Genomic DNA, 22,244 nt, shown 5'->3' with positions numbered 1-22,244 from the left:
TAGAAAATAATATTGTTTTGAACTCAACTAGAACCAGATCAGTTCCTTAGCAGATAAGCCCATCAAAGAAAACTCACTTTGAATTGTATATTTAAACGGATGTTTTTGTTTTTGTTTTATTGAAAAAGCAGCTATTAAACATCTTGAATGGTTCAATAACAACACTGATTTGAAAGCCCATATATTCCACTTCTTTTTACTATATCCCTTCTTTAGCAAAGCTCCTTAACATTACACATCTGTACAGTTTACAGTGTTTTTACTGAAATTAGACATCTGATTATTTTTTGCACCCTTGAGCTGAGGGTATTATCGAACAAAATAAGTATAGGAAGGCTCAGAAAACTTAAAAGACTAAACTCTGTTTGAAATCAAGGTCTTATACTGGAAGTCTGAAGTTTTCTTTATCATTTCACTTCTTCCTTAACACAATTCTTTTTAATACATGTTTCAAAATACAGTGGTATTTTTTTAAATCATATAAACCTATAAATTTGTGGCCAGACTCTGATTGCAATCAACTCTAAGAGCACATTTTTCTTCTCCTCAGAATGTTAATAAAACTAGTGACAAGCGTATGGTTTAACTTGAAAATGATTACCTGTCAAAATGAGCACCACACGTTAGTGGTGTAGAACACACATCCAATAAAAGCCAGCCTATTTGTTTAAATGGTAATGCTCAGCATTTTCATTTTTGCTTCCACCTGTAACAACAAATTTCCTCTCCCCCCAAATGCCTGGCAACTGCACAAACTGAAGTTAAACCACGTGGCTATTAAGTAGGCCATTACTATCTACGGGTTGGAGAGGGTGCCCACTGAAGTGAGCAAGGCAATGTGGGGTAGTAAACATTAGCTTCATAAAGTCCCTAAAACACTTAATTAATGAAAACCAAACATGGATAAAACCAATTTACCCTGATTTACAGACTCCCTTCATCTGGAAACAGCTGCTTAATGTTCTTCTTAAAAACACAGCTTGCTTCTTTCAGTATTAACAAGCTATTATTGTGAGTTATGTCTTTCTTTCAGTATATAAATTCACTTAAAGCCAACACAAAGAAGTTTATAAAATGTAAGCTTGAAGTTGTTTTAACATATGCTGCAAGGGTTTTTTTTTTTCTTTTTCTTTTTTTTTTTTTTTTAAAACTTTGACAGTTTTGATGAAAAGCATCACTCTTTGACTCTTGTAAATTTAACTTTTTGCTTCTTGGTCGCCTTATTTTATGATGTCAGAATGACTCCTGCTTTTCAAAAAAATATGTCAGTCATTATGAACACAAACTGGTAAACATGGATGAGGACTCAGAGACCATGAGCTTCTATGTTAGACCTGGGCTCCCCCTTTTCCTCTTTCAAATTTCTTTCTTTCTTTCTTTCTTTCTTTCTTTCTTTCTTTCTTTCTTTTAAATGGGATTTTACACATTTACTAAAATGTCATTTTAATGAATTATTTATTTATTTTCATTGGTTTCTTTTAGTTATACATGTCAGTAGAATTCATTTTTATATAATACTAAAGCATAAAATATATTATATTTCAGAGGATGTACTTACTATACGGTGAGATTCACCGTGGTATATTCATGTATGTCCATAGGAAAGTTTTGTCAGATTCATTCCACTCTCTTTCCTTTTCCCATCCTTCCTCCCTTCCCTTCAATCCCCATTGTCTGCTCCACTGAATTTCTATCCCCCACCCCCTGATTGTGGTTTAGCTTCCACATATTATTATTAAGAGTGCTTAATAATAATGTTTTCAGTGAAAACATTCCACCTTTGGTATCTGGAACTGGTGTCTTTTACTTAGCGTGATAGTCTACAGATCCATCCATTTACTGACAGGCAAATATCGTAAGTCATTCTTGATATAATCTTCTACAAGTGTAGCCATAATTCCAGAAAAATCTTTGAGGATTAGAAAGTTGTCAGATGGGTGAAGATATTTATATTTGTTGAGACTCATCTGAAAGGCTGGAATTAGCTGTATATAGATACACACACACTCAGACCCATCAACTTCGTAGAGATTTCTAGCTTGGACATTCTGAACATGGAAAAAAAATTGTTCCATTGTTTTGATTAAAGTTCTGCATTTTTATTATTTGAAAACTAATAGCTTAATATTCATTGATTTGCTGACTTCCCTTAACAAACAAAACAATGATGAAGCTAAATAAGAGGTGTTAGAAGTTAATTCATGAAAAAAACATTTTTTGTTCATAACAAGCTGACAATTGACTAAAGAACTTTTTTTAAGAGTTAACATAACCATTTCCATCATCACCTTCTCTCTTTTTTCTTTCTTCATAACCATTCTGACATGAAGTGATTTTATTTCTCTCCATTAATCTTTACTTTTGATTTGAAAGTAAAATATATCAAGCTTAAAGCTTCTTAGTATATGAATACTAAACTATAATATGAGATATTAATTGGAGAAGTTACCATTGCCATTTATGCTTCAATACAGCATCTTAAGAAATAGGACAGGAAGAAAAACTCTTTAAAAATAAAGAAAAAAACCTAAAATTCCTTTCCCTACAAATGAAGAAACTCTAAGATGCCTTTGAAGAGTGCTTAATAAATGTATAAAGAGAGCATGTTTATTTTTCTACTTGCACTTATATTGTTTGATTTTCATGTAATTATCATGAGACTGAACAAAAATACATATAAAAATATATATGAAAAGTTCTATTTGATTTAAATTTTAAATTAAAAATCTCAGATCATCATTAAAAATAGCTATTGTCCCTTAAGTAAATGAAAACGTAAGAGAGTTCGGTTGTGTACAGAGCAGGCCCACTGAAAGAATAAGAAGTTACTGAATTAACAAAAACTTTTTCATGGAATATTCTGTAATGGGTATAAGCTTTCATATGCATTTAAAACATTAGTACTTGTTTCACAACTGAAATCTCTTTTATATGCTCTCTCTAGCCACAGGGTGTTTACACATTTGTCCCCACTTTCCTTTCCTCTGGTAAACTATTCTTATTGCAGATGGCAAATCGTCTGACTTTTGTCCGGAAACTACCTCCCCTTCCCAACTCATTGAGCTTCTTCTGCTCTTATTTCCTGGTGCCTGTCATTCATTACATTTATTTCTGATATGTGCTGTAACTGAACTTGGCCATAGTAGGCATGATAATGCCTACCTTCCACCTGGACTCAAAGTACCATGAGGCCAAGAGTTGGCTCTACCAACTTTTTCCATTTTATCCCCAGTGCTTAGCAGAATTCCTGGCAGCTACTGGTAAGAACTCAAAAATGTCTAAGGAGCAGACAAGTGATGAGAATGGAAATCCCTGAAAAATACCACATCACATATAAAACCATAAATATGGGCGTTGAATGCAAGAGAGTTGTCCTACTCTTCATTTTGGAGATAATGTTGGGGGCAATGTGAATGTGGGATTGGAAGAGGTTATTGGAAGCAGGGAGATGAGTTAGAAAGCCCTGGTCTCACTGAGATGATAAGTGTGTGGATTGAACTGGGACAGAGAAGAGAGGATAGGTCTCTTGTGAATCTGGCACACCTCCCTTCAGGTTCAGAGGGTCTTTGATGTGTTTTCCAGGTTGACCGCCAGCCTCAGTTTATTCAAGGCTACCGAGTAATGTATCGTCAGACTTCAGGCCTACAAGCCACCTCCTCATGGCAGAATTTAGATGCCAAAGTCCCAACTGAACGAAGTGCTGTCTTAGTCAATCTGAAAAAAGGAGTCACTTATGAAATTAAAGTCCGACCTTATTTTAATGAGTTCCAAGGAATGGATAGTGAATCTAAAACAGTCCGTACTACTGAAGAAGGTGAGTATCCCAATTTGTAATGTAAACCAAACTTATGCTATGAATAAACCAATTTTTCTTACAGTTCTATTTTAGTATATTCCTTAGGAAACTAGACAGAACATTTAAAGATATATGGGCTGGGGTTGTAGTTCAGTGGTAGAACACTTGCCTAGCATGTGAGGCACTGGGTTGAATCCTCAGCACAACATATAAATAAATAAAACAAAGGTCCATTGAAAACTAAAAAGTTATTTAAAAATAGAAAAATATATAGCAGGCACTGTCATTTTTCTCTTTGTATTAGGAGAATTGTACAGAATCTGACAAAAATTAATATAAAAATATAAATAGATTCTGAATTTAAATTCTTCTTAAACATTTGCCCCAAGTTTTATATGTTTTTGTGCCCTGGAATTTGATTGTAACATATTTCCATATACTTATGTGGGTGCAGTTCATAGGGACAGACTATAGAAAATACAAGATCACAGGTTATTCACAGTGACTACTCCTTTTTTAATGTAGCAGAATGTGATATTTTCTTTTCTCAGCCATTTTCTACTGTGGGCATTGCCAGTCTGAAACATAAGTTCTGATTTGGATGGTTACTTTCATGTTTGTAATACCTTTCTTCTTAGGAAAGTTCTTGCCTTCTCTCTAGTTTTGAAAATTTTTTACCACAGATACTTTAAAGTCAATCTATGATGGACCAAAGATTGATATAGGTTTCAACTAGTCCATTTATAAAGTCTCCTTCAGTAAGCCAGAGACTTATAATGAATATTGCTATTAAAATAAAAATGTGGGATGACAAAACAAATCCCCCCTTTTGTTTTTATACTAATTTTATGTGCACCAATCCTAATAAAAACCTTTTGTCTAAATGTACTTCATGCAAAAAGGTATTTTAAAAAAGGCTTTAAGAAAATGTATATCGTTTGCATATACTGACAGGTATGTCTGACCAAAGAAATTTTATAAAATATAAATTTTCTATGATATAATACACAGCAAAAATAGAATGTCCACATTAGTTTACAGTGTGATCCACAGGCGTGGGCAGAAAACCTTATTTTAAAGGCACATTTGGTTCACTTTTAGGATATGAAAAGAAAATGCAAGATTGATAAAAATTGGTAATATTTTCTCCAGCATTAAATTTTACCATATCTTGCAAGTGTAGTACTAATGAGCAGGGTGGATAACTCCAATACAGAAGATCATGTTGGAATCCTCCCTCCAAAAGTCAGTTTCACTGCAGTTAGGCTTTTCCTCTGGCCTAGACATTTGTCACCATTCAGTGTACATTCATCTCTGATTTCTGTGGCCTTGTGAAGGTAACAAATGGAACTCAGCTGGGCTATGTCTGGGAATGATGAGCAGCGATTTGGGTTCTTTCACATCTGTACAAAGAAGCTGAGTACCAGAATAATTGACCTGTCAGGAAGCAGGCCTGGTGTTCTCGCCAAGCCAGCAGCGAGGAGAATGAAAAGGCAGTTTCAAAAGTGTTATTTTTCAGTGCAGTCTACTTAATAACTACAAGGCTGGTAGAAAAGTGGTCAGATTGATGTCATCATACCCCATTTTACAGCAATATTGTCACATAGAGGAATAGGAAATGAGCAATATTGTATTATCACATGTCTGTGTACATCCTATATCTCAATATAAATATGATCATTCCTCATTGAAATTTATGTCCTGACAAGTTTGCCAAACATGGGAAAAACCTTATCAATGGGTCTTTAAAATATCTTTTAGATACGATTTTTAAGAGACTAAACTGCAAAATATAGAAGCATTGATGATTTTATATTAAAAATCCATTAATGTCATAAAATTCCTTATTTTCTAATTATCAAAGAATTTTTATGTAGAATCCTTATTATGCTTTCTCTACATTTGGTTTAAATTCAGAGATTCACTGAAAAAAAATGAGGTTTTTTCTGCAAAATTAATATTTCTTAACTCTCAGATGCACTGTATGGAATATGCTTAGTCTAAGTTCAGGAAAACCTTCTTGCTTCCTATTTCTAAGTACAGTGGTAATTAGTTATAGGAGAAACTATAAAGGAAGAGAATTATTGTTGGAAATAAAAATCTGACTATTTCACATTTGACCCAACATGAACCTGTTTTCATATTTATCATCATAGTCCCTTGCCCATCCATATAAAATCAGTTTTAAATCTTAAATTACGGGTCAGTTTATGAGAGTCAATTATTGTTCCCATTGTGAAAGGATTGTTTTTCTTTATTGGTGAAATTTATATCTGTGTTTCAGTTTTTATTTACTAAATACAATTGAAAACAATATTTTTAAAAAGACTGTCAATAATGCCACTATTCAGAAATAACGCCTGATAAAATTTTGAGATATATTCTCTCAAAATAATTTTGGTTGGAAGCTATGGTTTTATTTTTCAGAAACATGGTCTATTAGAATTGAAATGATCAAATTCTAAAAACAGATGTATCTGGTTCAAATAGTAACTTACCCTTTAACTTTTTTTTTTTTTTTTTTTGTGAGGGAGTTCCAGGAATTTAACTCGGGACACTCAACCACTAAGTCATATCCCCAGCCTTGCTTTGTATTTTACTTAGAAACTGGATCTCACTGAGTTGCTTAGTGCCTGGCTTTTGCTGGGGCTAGCTTTGAACTTTTGATCGCCCTGCCTTAGACTCCCAAGCTGCTGTGATTACTGGCGTGTGCCACCAAGCCTGGCTTCATTTGACTGTGATAAATTTCTTACAGTAGATCATTTCCTTTTCTGTGAAATTAAGAGATGCTTCTACCCACTAAGGTTATGGTGATAATGAAAATTGACATTTTGGTACTGGGCATATAAAAACCACTCATTAGCATGTTAGCTATTAAATTTATTATTTAGTGCATGTTTTCCCACCTGTTGTATTTGTTTTAATTTTTTCATTGAGTTTAATGGCTTAATTCTCAAAAAAAAAAAATTGTCACTGTTAAATGCTATATACAAATTTAGAACTACTGGAAGCCAGAATGTCATTGGTCTTGTCTTTCTATTCATATTTTGGAAGCAGTACTAATGTACACTGAGACTCAAAGTCTGCATTTATTCTAATTACTCCCTCTGCAGCCCCAAGTGCCCCTCCACAATCTGTCACTGTGCTGACAGTCGGAAGCCACAATAGCACAAGCATTAGTGTTTCCTGGGATCCTCCTCCTCCAGATCACCAGAATGGAATAATCCAAGAGTACAAGGTAGGGCCTGCATGAAGAAGGAGGGTTTATGGATAGTTTTTTGGAGAAAGTTCAGTGCATATGAGAAAGAGACAGCTCTAAATATTCTCTTTTTCATTTAAAGTGTGAAGTGATTATACCTTTGTATGACAGGTAAGGAAACAAATGCATCGGGAATCACAACTTAACTTTAAGATTACAGACACACAACTGAGTTGAGCAAAAAACCTGCAACAGAGGAATGATTTTCTATATGGTATGATTCAGGAACCAAGGATTTAAAGGGATGGGGATAGATGTAGGTAGTAAAGATGTCATCCCAGAAATTGCCTGCATGATTAATATTAAATTCTGTGTAAGGGACTTAGGGCAGCTGTTTTAAAACTGGTTCTCAAGAAATGGAGAGAGACTTTGGATTTAGAGGGGATAGTGTAGGGACAGAAGATGGCAACACCAACTTGTACTCTATATTCTGCTCTTATTTATTTATTAAGATTTTGAAAGATATTTCCCTTGGGGTGGGGGGAAGGTGATCATTAAAACAACAAATTTAAAAAAACTTAAAAAAAGGTTTGTCTCTTTTATTAATTGGTAAACTTGTTATTTAGAAAGAGTATCTGTTGTTTTATCCTCATCCTTGATGTTTAAGACACAGGCCATGTCTAAGGATTCAAAATAAAATTTTGCCTAACTGATATGATTAAACCAAGGACGAGCGTAAAACTTCTTACTAAACTTTGTAAAATTTGAAAACTATGTTGCTATTAGGAAATATTTCCAGAATTCTGAAAACAACTTATACAAAAAAATAATAATAATATAATAAAGAACACCTCACTTTACTTCAGAAATCCATAGTTGGTATGTGAAATAAAGTTGAAATAGTTCACTCAAAAGATTGCTGATTGAATTTTATCTCTAAAAATATCCTACATTTTAAATAGAACTGTATTAAATTGAAGGTCAACTTGGAAGCACATGAATGGACTAAAGCATAAGGTTTTATTTTAAAATGATTACCATCACATTATCAGCAAACATTCTAAAGAAGTATAAGAATAAATGCCTTCATAATAGGATAGTTTTGTATATTCTCAAGTTTTAAAATATTAGAACATTGTTTGAACACTAGATAATTAATCACTATGGTGTATATATGTGTGTGTGCATGTCTATGATTTAATTCGGTGAGGAATTTGCTTTAGGACCATCTAGGTCTGAATACCCTAAATTTACTTTCAATTAAATTTTGATAAATTTATTTACAACATGATGAATGTTTTTCATAAATTATAAAATTTTCCACTCATTATAAATCTTTCGTATTTTGTTAGCAAATTGTATACATATATGAGGGATAAATATTCTTTTGTTAGGAACACAGATGTCAGATATAAATATGGAACAGGATGCACAAGAATTATTTTGCTAAAAAAATTCAGGGACTTACCTGTTTCATAAACAAACCTTATGAATTCCTACACGTTCATCTACATGTAGATTATGAAGTATAATATGAATTAAAATAAAGATATGCAGCAGAATTATTTTACAACTATTTTACAATTACAGTTTTTCATATCCCTAAAGAAAATATGCTCTAAAGTATGATTTCTTCTTGGAGTAAAGACCTAGGTGCTTTAACATCAGTGTCTACAGTCTTATAACCACTTTATTTTTGTATGTTTCTATGTGTCTCTGTGTGTGTATGTGTGTATGTATTCATCAATATAAAGATTTATTAGTGTCAATGTAAATATTGGCTTTAATCTCATTTTAGTCAATACCTATAACTTAGGTCAATTAATCTCACTAACTACTTCTGTGTAAGTTAATATTTTCTTAAATGAAATATAAATTACTTAGATGTACACCTATATGCCTTAGACATTATAATTCATAACCATCATATTTTAAATAAGTTAAATGCACAATAAATTTTGATAAATTAAGTGGAAAAAAGTATGTGTTTTAATGTGTACCAAAATGCTATTTCCAACTAAAGACCATTTTCTAGATAGGTGTTAAAGGAATCATTGTTTGTTACAGATTATTTATCAGAATTCCTTGATGATATATATATATATATATATATATATATATATATATATATATATATAGTTGAATGTAGGATAGTTTTATTTTCTTTTATTGTTCTTCCTTTAATTCACACATATACATAAAATGCAGGAGTTGGACTTTGGGAAATGTCATTCACAAACATTTCTGTGAGACCAGAAAATAGATTGGTCACAATTAAAAATAGTTAATCAATTATAGTCATTTAGTTACCACAAATGGGATTTTCATATTTATGTGTTTTCACTTTCCCTTTGTGTAGATCTGGTGTCTGGGAAATGAAACACGATTCCATATCAACAAAACTGTGGATGCAGCTATTCGGTCTGTAATAATTGGTGGATTATTCCCAGGTATTCAATACCGGGTAGAGGTTGCGGCTAGTACCAGTGCCGGGGTTGGAGTAAAAAGTGAACCACAGCCAATAATAATCGGTGAGTATGGATGTAGGTGCTAAGTACTTCAGCATTAGTCAACTGACAACAAGGTAGATTGGTTTCAATCTACATCTTAACCTTGGATATGATATGAACATACCATATGGGCAAATGACTGACTAGGATTTCCTACAAAAATGATATAAGTTCTTCTACTCTTAAGACACCCACCAGCCTCTTGAATCTATAATCATTATGAGTTTAAAAGATGAAAGGTATTTGAAAATTATTTTTAATCACTAGCTTCATTTGTAATTTTGGTGTCACTGAAATATTAAGTAACTGAAAGGAGTGCATCATGTCTCAAATCTACATGCTTCTTAGCCAGAAAAATGTCAAAAATTAACCAGAACCAGGCCAAAGAAACTTAGTAATCCAAATATACTATCCCAAAGAAATTCGTGTTAAATCTACTTCCATCATTGCATGGAACTCTTCTCTATCAACATATATTATATTTGTCTGATCTTGAAGTGTATATAAATGGGATCATGCAGAATATGATATGTTATGTCTGGTTTTTCTCACAAAGCAGTTTTTTGGTGATTCAACTGTGTATGTATTATGCAATTCACATGTTTTGCTGCTGAGCAGGATTCAGTTCTATGAATAAGCTGTGTTTTGTTTATCTGCTTTTCTCTTGGGAGAATGAACATTTTTCTGTAAGCCTTTACAAGGACACATGTTTTCATTTCCTTTGGAGAAACACCTAGGAGAGGAATTTGTGGGTAATAGGGCTTTATAGTTTTGACTTTATAAGGAACTGCTAAACAGTTACCACAATTTCAACTTTTAAAATTTAATACTCCCAGCAGCAAGGACAAGGACTGTCAGTTTCTCTGCATTATCACCAACATCTGATGTTGCCAGCCTTTGAAAATTTAGCATTCAAGTGTATGTAAAACAGTAACATCCTTGTGATTTTACCTTGAATTTTCTTTAATGACTAATGATCTCAAGCAATTTTATATGTGCTTCCTAGCTGTTCACATATTTTTTTTTTGTAATTTTGCCAGGTCTTTGCCTCTCTAAACTTGGATTGTTTCTTACTACTCCTTGGGGAGAGTTGTTTTTAAATTCTAGAGATAGATATATAGATAGATAGATAGATATACACACACAAACATATATCTCACAAACATTTTCTCCTAATCTATGACTTCATATTTATTTTCTTAATGTATTTTGATGAACAAAAGTCTTAAAATTTTAATGAAGTACAACTTATCATATTTTTTCATATTTATTGTTCCTAAGAAATTGTGTTCTACTTCTAGATATTGACGACATTATCTCATACTTCTTCTAGAGGCCTTATAATTTTAGCTTTCATACATAGGTCTGTAATTGAATTTAAGGTAATTACATGTGGTTCAAGGATTAATGCTTATGTATGCATATCAAATTGTATAGGCACACTGAAAAGACTTGTTTTCCTCCAATTAACCACATACACATGGATCCATTCCTGGGTTCCTTATGTTTATAATGTTTATATGGCAATTATACTGTCTTGATTACTGTATCTTATAGTAACTCTTGAAACCAGGTAATGTGAATACTGCCCATTATCTTCTGCAGAATTGTTTTGGCTAATAATAGGTCTTCTACCTTTCCATATACTTTTCAAATTAATGTCAATTTCTACAACATATTGAAAGTGTGATTGAAGTGCAATGAATCTATCCATCAAAATTGGGTAAACATTTTACTCATGATTTTTTCTGTTCAGGACATGATATACTTCTTCATTATAGACATCTTCAATGCTATTTCAGAATATTTTGTAGTTTTCTATGTATGGATGAGCTTACATGTTTTGTTAAAATATTTTGTGTGTACTTAAAGATTTTTTTACTATGATAAATGGATTTTTTTGAAATTTCCTTTTGTTTTACATTATACATACAGTAAATTTTTATATTGCTATTCTATCTTGTGGCCTTACTAACATCTCTTGTTCATTTTAATAGTTGTGAAATGCCTTTTTTGAGTTTATTAAAATGACCATATTTTGGGGAGGTTGGTTTATTTTGTTTTAATGTGGGCAGTGGTTGTTGACATGGTCAATTCGAATGAATGGTTTTCAAAGGTAAATCATCTTTGCATTCCTGGGATAAATTCCACTTGGTCAGGATTGTCCTCTATATGGATGTTTCTGAATGTTATTTACTGACATTTTGTAAAGAATCTTGCACTTATAATTAATAGGTAGCATTTTTTTCTTCTACAATCTTTGTCAAGTTTTGGAATCAGAGTATCTGACTTTATAAAATGGGTAGGAAGTATTTCTTCCTCCTCTTTATTCCTCAGGAATTTTTGGAGAGTTTTTTCATTATATCTTCCATTAATATTTGCTAAAAAATAACTGATGATATCCATTCCTAGAAGTTTAATTTTGATTTTTTTAAATTCAATGAATGTAGATCTGTTTAGCGTTTTTTAAAAATTTTTTCTTGTATTGGCTGTGGTAAGTAGATTTTTAGTTTTGGCCCAAAAATGAACTAATTCATCTAAGTTATTGAATTTATTAGCGTGTGATTAGTTGTATTTCCTTAAGATCTTTGTCATGTCTGCAGAATATGTCATAATTATGTTAGCTTTTCTTCATTGTGACAAATACCTGAGAAAATAAACTTAGAGAAGGAAAGATTTATTTTGATTCATGGTTTCAGGGATTTCTGTCCAAGATCAGCCAGTCCATTGCTTTGGGCCTGACTTGATCATGGCAAAATGGGCATGTAGAGCAAAGTTACTCATGTTGGCCCAAAAAGCAGAGAAAGAGGAAGGGGCTACAGATGGAATATAGTCTCCAAAGTCATGTCCTATGGAAGCATTCCTTACAACTAGGCTGTATATCTCACATACATTTTCTCCTAATCTATGAATTTTCTTAATTTGAAAAGTATATGGAAAGGTAGAAGGCCTATTATCAGCCAAAACAATTTCAACCTCCTCCCTAGAATGTCATCAAATTATTAATTTACCAAGAAGATCAGAGCCTTATGATCTAATCTCTTCCCCAAAACCTCACTTCTGAACATTACTGCATTAGAGACCAACACATGAGCCTTTGGGAGACATTCCTGATCCAAAACATAACAGTAGCATCTTTCTTTTCTTCATAAATACTAGGAATTTGTGTGTACTTTTCTGCCTATTTTTTGTACCCCGTAGTGACTGCCTCTCTCTCTCCCCTCCCACACAGTTATTACTATTAGTCTTTTTAAAATATACTTTTTAGTTGTTGATAGACATTTTAGTTAATTAATTAATCAATTTATTCTTTTATTTATGTATTTATTTATTTATATGCACATGCTAAGCAAATGCTCTACCACTAAGCTACAACTCTAGACCTTATTCAATCTTCATAATGATTTAGGAATTTTAATGATATTTTAAAATTACAAACATTTGACTTTTTTGGTTTTGTTTTCTAATTAATTGTTTTTTGCTATTTCATCTACTTTTATTTTGCTTCTTAAGACCAATAATTATTTAATTTTGGGGACATTTTTGGTTTTCTGATATGAATATTTTCAAGTTTTACTTTATTTTGAAACACTTCTTCAGCTAAATATTACCAATTTTGATATACTGTTTCCATTTATTATGGAATATAAAATTTTTCATTTTTTTATATATTTTTGTTCTTTTACTGAGGTAATTTGGAAATACATTGTATAATATACAAACGTTTGGGGAATTTTCCAGATATATTTTTGTTCATTGACTTCTAATGTAATTCCTTTAAGGACAGAGAATGTACTTTGTGCGAATTTAATTTTTTAAATATAGAGTAATTTTATGGCTCAACACTTAATCTTGTATGTACTTGTAATTCATAAATGTAAAGTCAACTTGGTAGTGGTTTACAAGTCATTAATGACTTTCTTTCTTTTTTTTCTTTGAAATACAAATAAAGGGTCTGGAAATCTATTATAATTATGGATTTATGCATTATTTTTCTGCCTACAATTTTGTTTCATGTCTTTGTTCATTTGTTTAAATGATCACATTTTAAGAATTTTAGCTTCTAAATAAACTTATACTTTAGCATTATAAGGTTTCCCTCTTCAGTCCTAGCCCTCAAACTTGCTTTGTCTGATACTAATATAGCCATATTTATATAGGTAGTGTAGTCTCTTTCAAGTATTTGCAAGATTTGTCTATTTTCCAGTCAGTTTTGTTAACCTCTCTTTCATTGCATGTAAAGTGCATTTCTGTTATTTAATTTACAAACTAACAGGTCTCATTATTCATGTATACTGATTATTTTTGCCTATTAATCATGGTGTTCAGATTATCATTAGTGTATTTATTGACACGTTGGAATTTAAAATTATCAACTTGCTATGGGTTATCTGTGTTACTTTCTGCATTCTTTGTACAAACTTAGGAACTTTCAGTTTTATATTTTATCTCCACTAATGGATTTTTAAATATGTTTCTATATTTGTTTTTTGTTGTTGTTATTGTTGTTTTTAGTGCTGATCAAACCCAGGGCCTTTATGCATGCAAGGCAAGCACTCTACCAACTGAGCCATAGCCTCAGCCCCTTCTATATTTGTAATGGCTTCTCTAAGATTTCCTACAAGGATCTGAAGTAAAATTTCATTTCTTTCTCTCATCCTATTTAATTAGCCATACCATTTATTTCTAAATTTGTAATAATTATCAGTGTGTAAATTATAGTGCATGATTGTTTTTTTTTTTTCTGTAAGGACACAACCATCTTTCAAATAAATTTAAAATAAGAAAAAAAAATTTTGGTTACTGCTATGCACCTGATACTCTGCTCCATAAATTTAATCCCTGAGCTTTCCCAGTGCCTCCTTGTCATCAGTTCATGAATGATCTCAGTCATGTCTGGGTGACCTATACTGCATCACATGTTCAAAACTGTCTCCATTTGGAAATCTGTGAAATAGTAAAGATCCCCTGTTTCATTCCTGTATCTCAGAGATCACAATAACATTCTTTTTCTTATGTATTTAATCTGGTCTTGCTTGTGATGTTTGCACATGTCCCATGCCTGCTACTTCTTCCTGGGTAGAGGTAAAATTATCCAAGGAGATATTCACTTAATATATTATATTTTTCTGATATCCAATTTCTATTTCCTTTCTTTTATATTTTTAATTTCCCTCTGATATTTTCTATAGATTCATTCATTGTGACTTTAACATTTTAAATCTATAACCACATTATAACAACTGCTTTAAAACCCATTTCTCCTGATTTCAATGTCTGTGTTGTATCAAGGTATATTTTTATTGAGTATATTTTCTAGTTTTTTTACCTTGGGGTATATTTTTCTAGTTTGTTGTTATTGTTTGCTTATTTTTGCATGTCTGGTAATATTTATTCTATACTGATTATTGCTGATAACATTATAAAAATTGTATTATCTGTTAAAGTATGTTAAGTTTGTTCTAGAATACAATCTAGGTAAATACCTGGAATTTTTTCTTTTTTTTTTTTTTATTATGTCAGTGTGGGATTGTTTATGTGTTCTCTTTATTCTTAGAGCAAAATCTTGGTTTGATATTTACTTTGAAGGCATGGCCCTCCTAGGATTTCAATGAAAATTGTAATATATTTATGGGATCTCCCTAACGTGATGAAATTTAAACTTCAATCATTAAGTTATTTTTAATAGCTATCAGATGAAACCTCTCTTCAGTCTTTCATCTTTCTAGTTTTTGATTTTCATGAGATCCTTGCAATCTTATTCCTACATGCATAATTCAGGATTCACCCTAAGATTTAGGGAGGGGGGTCATTTGGAGATTTGGGAATTCACTCTCCACTGCTTCCTTTTGCTCATAGTTTTCCCCTTAATTTTCAGTAAGTATTGCAGTCCTGAACTCTATCTTCTGGCTCATCATACCCTTAAGAATGTGACTTTTGAGACTGGGCTCTGGCTTCCCTATATTGCATGAGCTAAGTATATCTCTAAGGTGGAGGGGGCTTATCAATACATATTTCCCCTAATAGAGCTTTTTTTTTTAATCTCAAGAGTCAAATCTCTTTCAATTAGCTCTGTTCTTATTGCTTGGAAGGGCCATTAATTTTTTTAAAAGTATTTAAAATATTTTTCCCAGAATTTATATATTTTCAAAATATCTGTCATGCATTTGTATAAGCCAGTTAGCTTTTAGATTCCATGACCAAAATACCTGACAGGAACAACTTTGAGGAGGGAAAGTTTACTTTGGGCTCATGGTGTCAGAGATTTAGTTCATGGTTGTCCAACTGCATTGCTCTGGGCCTGAAGTGAGGCAGATAATTATGGCAGAAGGGCCTACTAGAGGAAAAGTTTCATCTCATGGCAGGAAGGAAGCAGAGAGAGAAAGAGAGGAGAAAAAAGCTTGGACAGATATAGTCCAGGCCACGCCCACAGTATCCTATTTCCTCCAGCCCTGCCCCACCTGCCTACAGTTAACACAGTAGTCTGTTCAATTTATTAATCTATCAAGTGCATTAATCCACTGATGAGGGTACAGCTTGCATAATCTAATCATTTCACCTTCTGAGCACTCTTGCATTGCCTGACACATGAGATCCTTGGGGGAAATTTTAAGATCCAAACCATAACACCAATCCCATTATTCTGTTTATTTTTTTGAAGTAGTATATAGAGGCTATATTGCTAGTGACTAGATGATTATTTCTACTGAAAAGTATTTAATATGTATATATTTAAACTCAGTCATAATGTTAAAACATTTAGATTACCTGAGTTTTCTGTTTTATATATTAATAACATTGAAGAGAGAAAGTTAAAGTATTACCTTTTCTTTAAATTGCCTTCCCTTTCTTAATTAGTTGTACAAACTGAATTAATTTCTTAACCGGAGGGAAACCTACAATCTTACCCTTCTGAGATTTTCTAAGATAAATTGGAATAAGAAAGAAATACAGGTATACCCAAAAGGATTTAACTGATACATAGATACATATATAATAATATATATGTATATAATAATATAATATATATATACACACATAAACACATATTTATTTCTTTTACAGTATTTAGAAGTATGCCATTAATTGTTTCCCTAAAAACTATATATGAAGCATGTTTAAATGCAATAGTTCAATGTGAGTGCCCCTAGATAAGTAAGAAACTTATTTTTTGTGTCTGCCTACTATATACATACATATATATATATATATATATATATATATATATATGGTTTTATAGTAACATAAATTAATAAAGTCAATTTATGTATATGTATATATGTATATATAATGGATTTATTAAATATAATTATTATAACTTGAAGATAAGTCAGATTACCAAATAACTATATTTGCATTTCATGTTTTATTTTTATATACTTTAGAAATAAGTATATTTCTTAAGGAAGGGCATTTTTATCTTTTCCTAGTGACTATTTGATTCCCAATATATTGGAGAGCTATGACTCTTGGAGGCAAAGAAAAAATAACAAATATAAGATATAACCAATCCCTTGTCATGACAATCAAAGTTATATGCTGAACAGTTTTATAGTATCATAAACTAATAAAGTGAATTGAGATTATTTTAAATCAAAAAGTTTTCTTTTTTTTTTAAAGAGAGAGAGAGAGAGAGAGAGAATTTTTAATATTTATTTTTTAGTTCTCGGCGGACACAACATCTTTGTTGGTATGTGGTGCTGAGGATCGAACCCGGGCCGCACGCATGCCAGGCGAGCGCGCTACCGCTTGAGCCACATCCCCAGCCCCTAAATCAAAAAGTTTTCATTAGCTTTTCAATCATTTACAAGAGATAGAGTCTCCAAATGAATAATGAGTATTTTAAAAAAATTTTAGGGTACCATAGAAAGATTCAAATTTTCCTATGAAATTAAAAATATCTAGTAAATTATTTTACTATCTTCTCTTCAGATAATTAGAATATGTTGTGACTGAGGGGTAATGATAGAAGGTAGAATTATAGTAATTGAGTAGATGCATGTGCACACACACATACATACACAAGCAGAGTTCAGCCCCCAAAAGTCTATTTGTCTGAAGAGATTTATTTCTTTTTAATACCTACTGTTGTAGTGAGAAAGCTCCTAATTGTTTCTTTAATTATCACTCCATATCTACCTTCACATCTTGTCTGATAACATTATCTACACAACTGTTATTCCTAGTTGAATAGTGATGGCTAATCTCCTTTCTGTTTCAATTTATGCTCTCCTTATTGCTAATTCAGTACTGGAAACAGCATTGAAGTGACACAAGCTCTCTCTTATTTCCCCTTTGCTTTAATTAAATTGCATATTGTCATTTGATGTAATTTCTGGTTCCTCATTTTACATTTGTCCTATGCCAGACCAAATGTACTGTTTTATCTCTTCCCTCTCAGTTTTCTTCATTTCAAAAGATTCCATAAGGAGACCATTAATTAAAATATTGAAAAATATAATGTATGACCTAATGCAAGCTTAAAATCAGTGTTATTCTTTTTTCTACAGTTTTCCATGGAAAAGTAACTTTTATATGAACGTGTCCATAAGCCCATATCATTCGTAAAACTTAAAGGCACAAAAAATGCAACACCATTTGTTCACATACGTAACTATCAAGCAATATTTCATGTAAAAATTTTTCATTGATTTACGGTTTTCGAGAGTCTTGATTAGTAATATATCTATTGTCTCTCTAATCATTTGGCCTTTTCACGCTTACATTACATAGTTGGTAATAATATGTGGAACAGCTGCAAACTTTCACAGTAATAGGTACAATTGAATCTGATGTGTCTAATTAATTTTTAGTCCAACAAATTAGTTTTGTTCTTCATTACTCTCCAATGGGAGGGAGACATTATATTTCATTATATTTTTTGTCTGCAGGAACAATGGAGCGTTACAGGTCACACACATCCTTGTCTGTGCTCTAATTAGTCCAACTGATAACATTATTTCAAAAATGCAAGGAACATTAAAAAATAGTAACACACCTTGGCAAAATAAGTATTGTACCATACTAAATAATATTCTATTGACTCTTTATAAAAATGAAGGGAAATTTTTCTTTTCTCTTTGCACTAGAAGGTATTTATTTTCTTTTAGGTAACTGTTAATAGTTAAGAAAATCAGCAAATTTAGTACTGAAAATGCAAACTATTTTAAGTAAAGTTTTGGTTGTGTTTATATGTATGTTTATGGGTAAACTTATTGGAGGAAAAAGTAGACTTACTACCTAAGTGAGTCTGGTTTTAAAACTGGAAATTAATACAAAATAACTTTTGGGAATGAAATATAAGTATGTATAAGGAAATATAAGCAGATTAACAATAAGCCTTCATTTTGATTGTATTCACAAAATAAAAGGTCTTTATACCCTTATTTATAGTCTAGTGTAAGACAGGTCATCAGAATGGAAAATAAGGTTTCAGGGTCCCATATAGTGTTCCAGGAACCTTGTATCCAAACTTAGCCCTATTATCTCTTAGAGATTCAGCATCCTCCAATAGACCCTTTGTCTCTGTCTAACATGTAAGGAAACATAAAGAGTGTCAAGTATTGTTACAGAAAGTAATGGGTTAGGGCCCAAGGTGTTGTGCATCATTTGTGCCTACACACTATTACTTAACATTCAGTCACTTTGTTGTACTCAACTCCATGTGAGTCTGGGAGATATAATTTTCTGCTCCAGGAGAAAGGGGGAAGAGTGTGGTAAACTAGTCATTCACAGTTTGACTTATATTTCATTCCCCAAAGTTATTTGTATTAAAAGTAGTAAATCTACTTTTTCAAATCTAGATAATTCATGATGCCATGAATTTAACAGAAATGCTCTTAAAGTAAAACTCTTACCATTATGTGAGTCATAATTTTCAGTGAAAAAGATACTGTGCATCTATTAACCTCTTTATATGTATCATCTCCTTGAATCTTCCCCAAATGAATGAAGTAGACAATGTTGTTGCCGACTAACTCAAACAGAGACTTAAGATTAGTTATCTTACATAAGTTCATTGCTTACCTAGTTAGTTAAGTGACAGAGATGGTACTCCAATCCACGACTTCAAGGACATCCTCTTTATAATAGTTACATTGCCATAAGGTAATGACAGTCCTACACATACTTTTCATGTAATACACTGAAATGTGCCATATATTTTGCTTGCAATTCAATTTTTGAAGGTCTTTGATTAGACACTCACTAAATATGATATTTACTTTACAAATCACTTAATTCCCAAGGTCTGAATTTCTTTATTTATTAAATAAGTATCTGAATGTTCACTCTCTAATGATGTTTTGATTCCATGAGTTTAAAACTTATTAAAAATATAGATTGAAATTTTAAAAATTTTTTTTGAGAGATCTAAATTTTCAAAACATGACCACATCCAGAATAATCTTTGTATTTTTTAGTTATGAAGATCTTAAAATCATTTTAAAGTTGTTTCTCATATTTGATATTTAATCATATTGTTAAATTAGTCAAATACATGAGATTTACCTTTTCATTAGGTTTTAATTATACATGCTGATCTCTACAAAAAGACATTTTTATGACTATAATGATTTTGTATAGCAGTTTTTCTTTGAGAAAGTTAAAGCATAGTTGTACAAAAGGAAAGGGTAACATGAAATTATATAGTTTTGTGTACCAGGAACATTTGAATATAAACAGATCCATGGCCCAAAATCAATTGGTACATACCTGTGTTAAATGCTGTAGTTGCTTCCTTTTCTGAGAACTATTTTTAAAAATATTTTGCTTAACTCAAGAAAAATTACTATTGTTTAAATTCCCAGTACTTGTGTGAGTCCTTATTTATAAGGATATAGATCAAGAAATGGTTCAGAATTTTAGCAAACCAAAACAAACAAAAAAAAAGAGAACAATATTCTTAGTCATGCTTTTAAAGAACATGCCTCAATTCTTCTTTTTAAACATGCAACATATGTATGTTGATGATTGTCACAATTACAGGACAGAACAAATACTATTTGAGCTTACAGGGATTTTCTGTGCCTTTGATGCACCCCGTATGTATTCTGCATTTATTTTTGTCTTCGTATTTACTAACACTGTTGTTTCTTCTGTAGGAGGAAGGAATGAAGTTGTCATTACTGAAAACAATAACAGCATAACTGAACAAATCACTGATGTTGTGAAGCAACCGGCTTTTATAGCTGGTATTGGTGGTGCCTGCTGGGTAATTTTGATGGGCTTTAGCATCTGGTTGTATTGGCGAAGAAAGAAGAGAAAGGGCCTCAGTAATTATGCTGGTAAGAGACTATTTACAGTTAAGAAAACCTCTTATCTTTAGGAATGTAATGAAAGGAAAGAAAAAAAAAGTATATGAAAGAACAAATGAATGATTTGGGCTTGTTTTAAAATCCTGCTCTGTAAAATGTGATGATAAACAACCTACTTTCACATACTACTCTTGACCATATCACTTTATGACTTTAGGCAATCTTTTTGCTTGTATCTCCAGTGAAGCGTAATGAGAGTGCACAGTGATAAAATGTTCAGCTGCTTTTCTCAACTAGTTCTTCAAAACCACACGCAAATACTTTGAACACTATGAAGCCATTCTTTGAAAAATCTGTTTAGGCAACAGCATTACTAAAACACAAAAGGAAAATAAAGGAGAGATTTGGAATCTAGCTTGTAGTATGTCAGCATGTAGATTGCAATAGGAAATGTCCCAGAAGGAAAATACAAACAAGCAAAAATCTCACCAATATTAATAAAACTGATGAGGCATGAATGGAGTGATTTACTCTTCACTTAAATGGGGTGGTCTATTTCAGTGGGAACTGCAGCCTTTTAGAAGGAAAAAATTAGGAGAGAGGAGCAAAAGGAAACGGGAAAGAAGCAGATCAGCAGACCAAAATAAAACAAAAAAACCTTGGATGTTCTATTTTTTTTTTAAATAAATTGGTTTTGAATCCTAGACAGAGTTTCAAGGACATTAGATATTGTTACCTTCAAATTATCTCCAAAGGAGGGAGGAATAGAGCAGGTGAGAGAGAGAAAGAGATAAAATCGTAAAGTGGGTAAATGAGAGAAGATATTCAATGCTGAAGTTATGTTCAATTACATTTTGATCATAATTTACATTAAATATTATCTCTAACATCAACAATTCATCTGAAACTGACAATATTTCATACTTTCTAGAATTTGTAAGCGGACCTGTTTAAAATAATATCATCCTACAGACATTTAAACAGTTTTTGAGACATTATATTCGGTCTTCCATTTTTAATAATCAGCAAAGGCTCTGTCAAAATAAATTATTATTAAGACATTTGTTTTTTAGCAAAACATTAAAAATAGAAGATTTAATATAATCAAATACAATATGTACATAGTGAAAAATGTACGACATACCACCCATTCAGTTGTATTGCATGTTATTTGACAGCATTAAAAATGATAATCTAGTTGTGACATTGTGACTTATCTCTGCATCTTGTGAAGATTAAATTTATTAGTTATTGGTCAAAATAAATTCCAGGAGTAGAGAAAGGAGTATGGCATATCCATTGAGCAGAGGTTTCCGTGTGGTTGACATTCTACCATTCTCAGTTCTCAATGGTTCTTGGCTGCCCAATTCCTTATGTTCTATCATCCAAGTATTAAACCAATGCACCAATTAGAGATTCTTCCCAGAGAGGTGTGCTCAGAACTAACTGCTGAGTATAGAGTCTTGAATATTAAAAAAACTTTC

The 22,244-nt window shown here is 31.9% G+C and overlaps 1 protein-coding gene across 19 annotated transcripts in view; it reads left to right on the top strand.

The window, feature by feature from the left end:
* Positions 1–22,244, top strand: part of Robo2 (roundabout guidance receptor 2) — a 1,537,051-nt gene that overhangs the window by 1,458,637 nt on the left and 56,170 nt on the right. For all 19 annotated transcript variants that reach the window (XM_078044445.1, XM_078044443.1, XM_078044442.1 and 16 more), the window contains 4 exons: positions 3,583–3,814; positions 6,910–7,034; positions 9,355–9,526; positions 20,608–20,790. In XM_078044445.1, coding sequence (XP_077900571.1) covers positions 3,583–3,814; positions 6,910–7,034; positions 9,355–9,526; positions 20,608–20,790 — 712 coding nt within the window. The remainder of the gene's footprint in view (positions 1–3,582; positions 3,815–6,909; positions 7,035–9,354; positions 9,527–20,607; positions 20,791–22,244) is intronic.

Source organism: Ictidomys tridecemlineatus, chromosome 3, assembly GCF_052094955.1.
Source record: "Ictidomys tridecemlineatus isolate mIctTri1 chromosome 3, mIctTri1.hap1, whole genome shotgun sequence".
NCBI classification, from domain to species: Eukaryota; Metazoa; Chordata; class Mammalia; order Rodentia; family Sciuridae; genus Ictidomys; species Ictidomys tridecemlineatus.
This window is presented reverse-complemented; position numbering and strand designations above follow the sequence as displayed.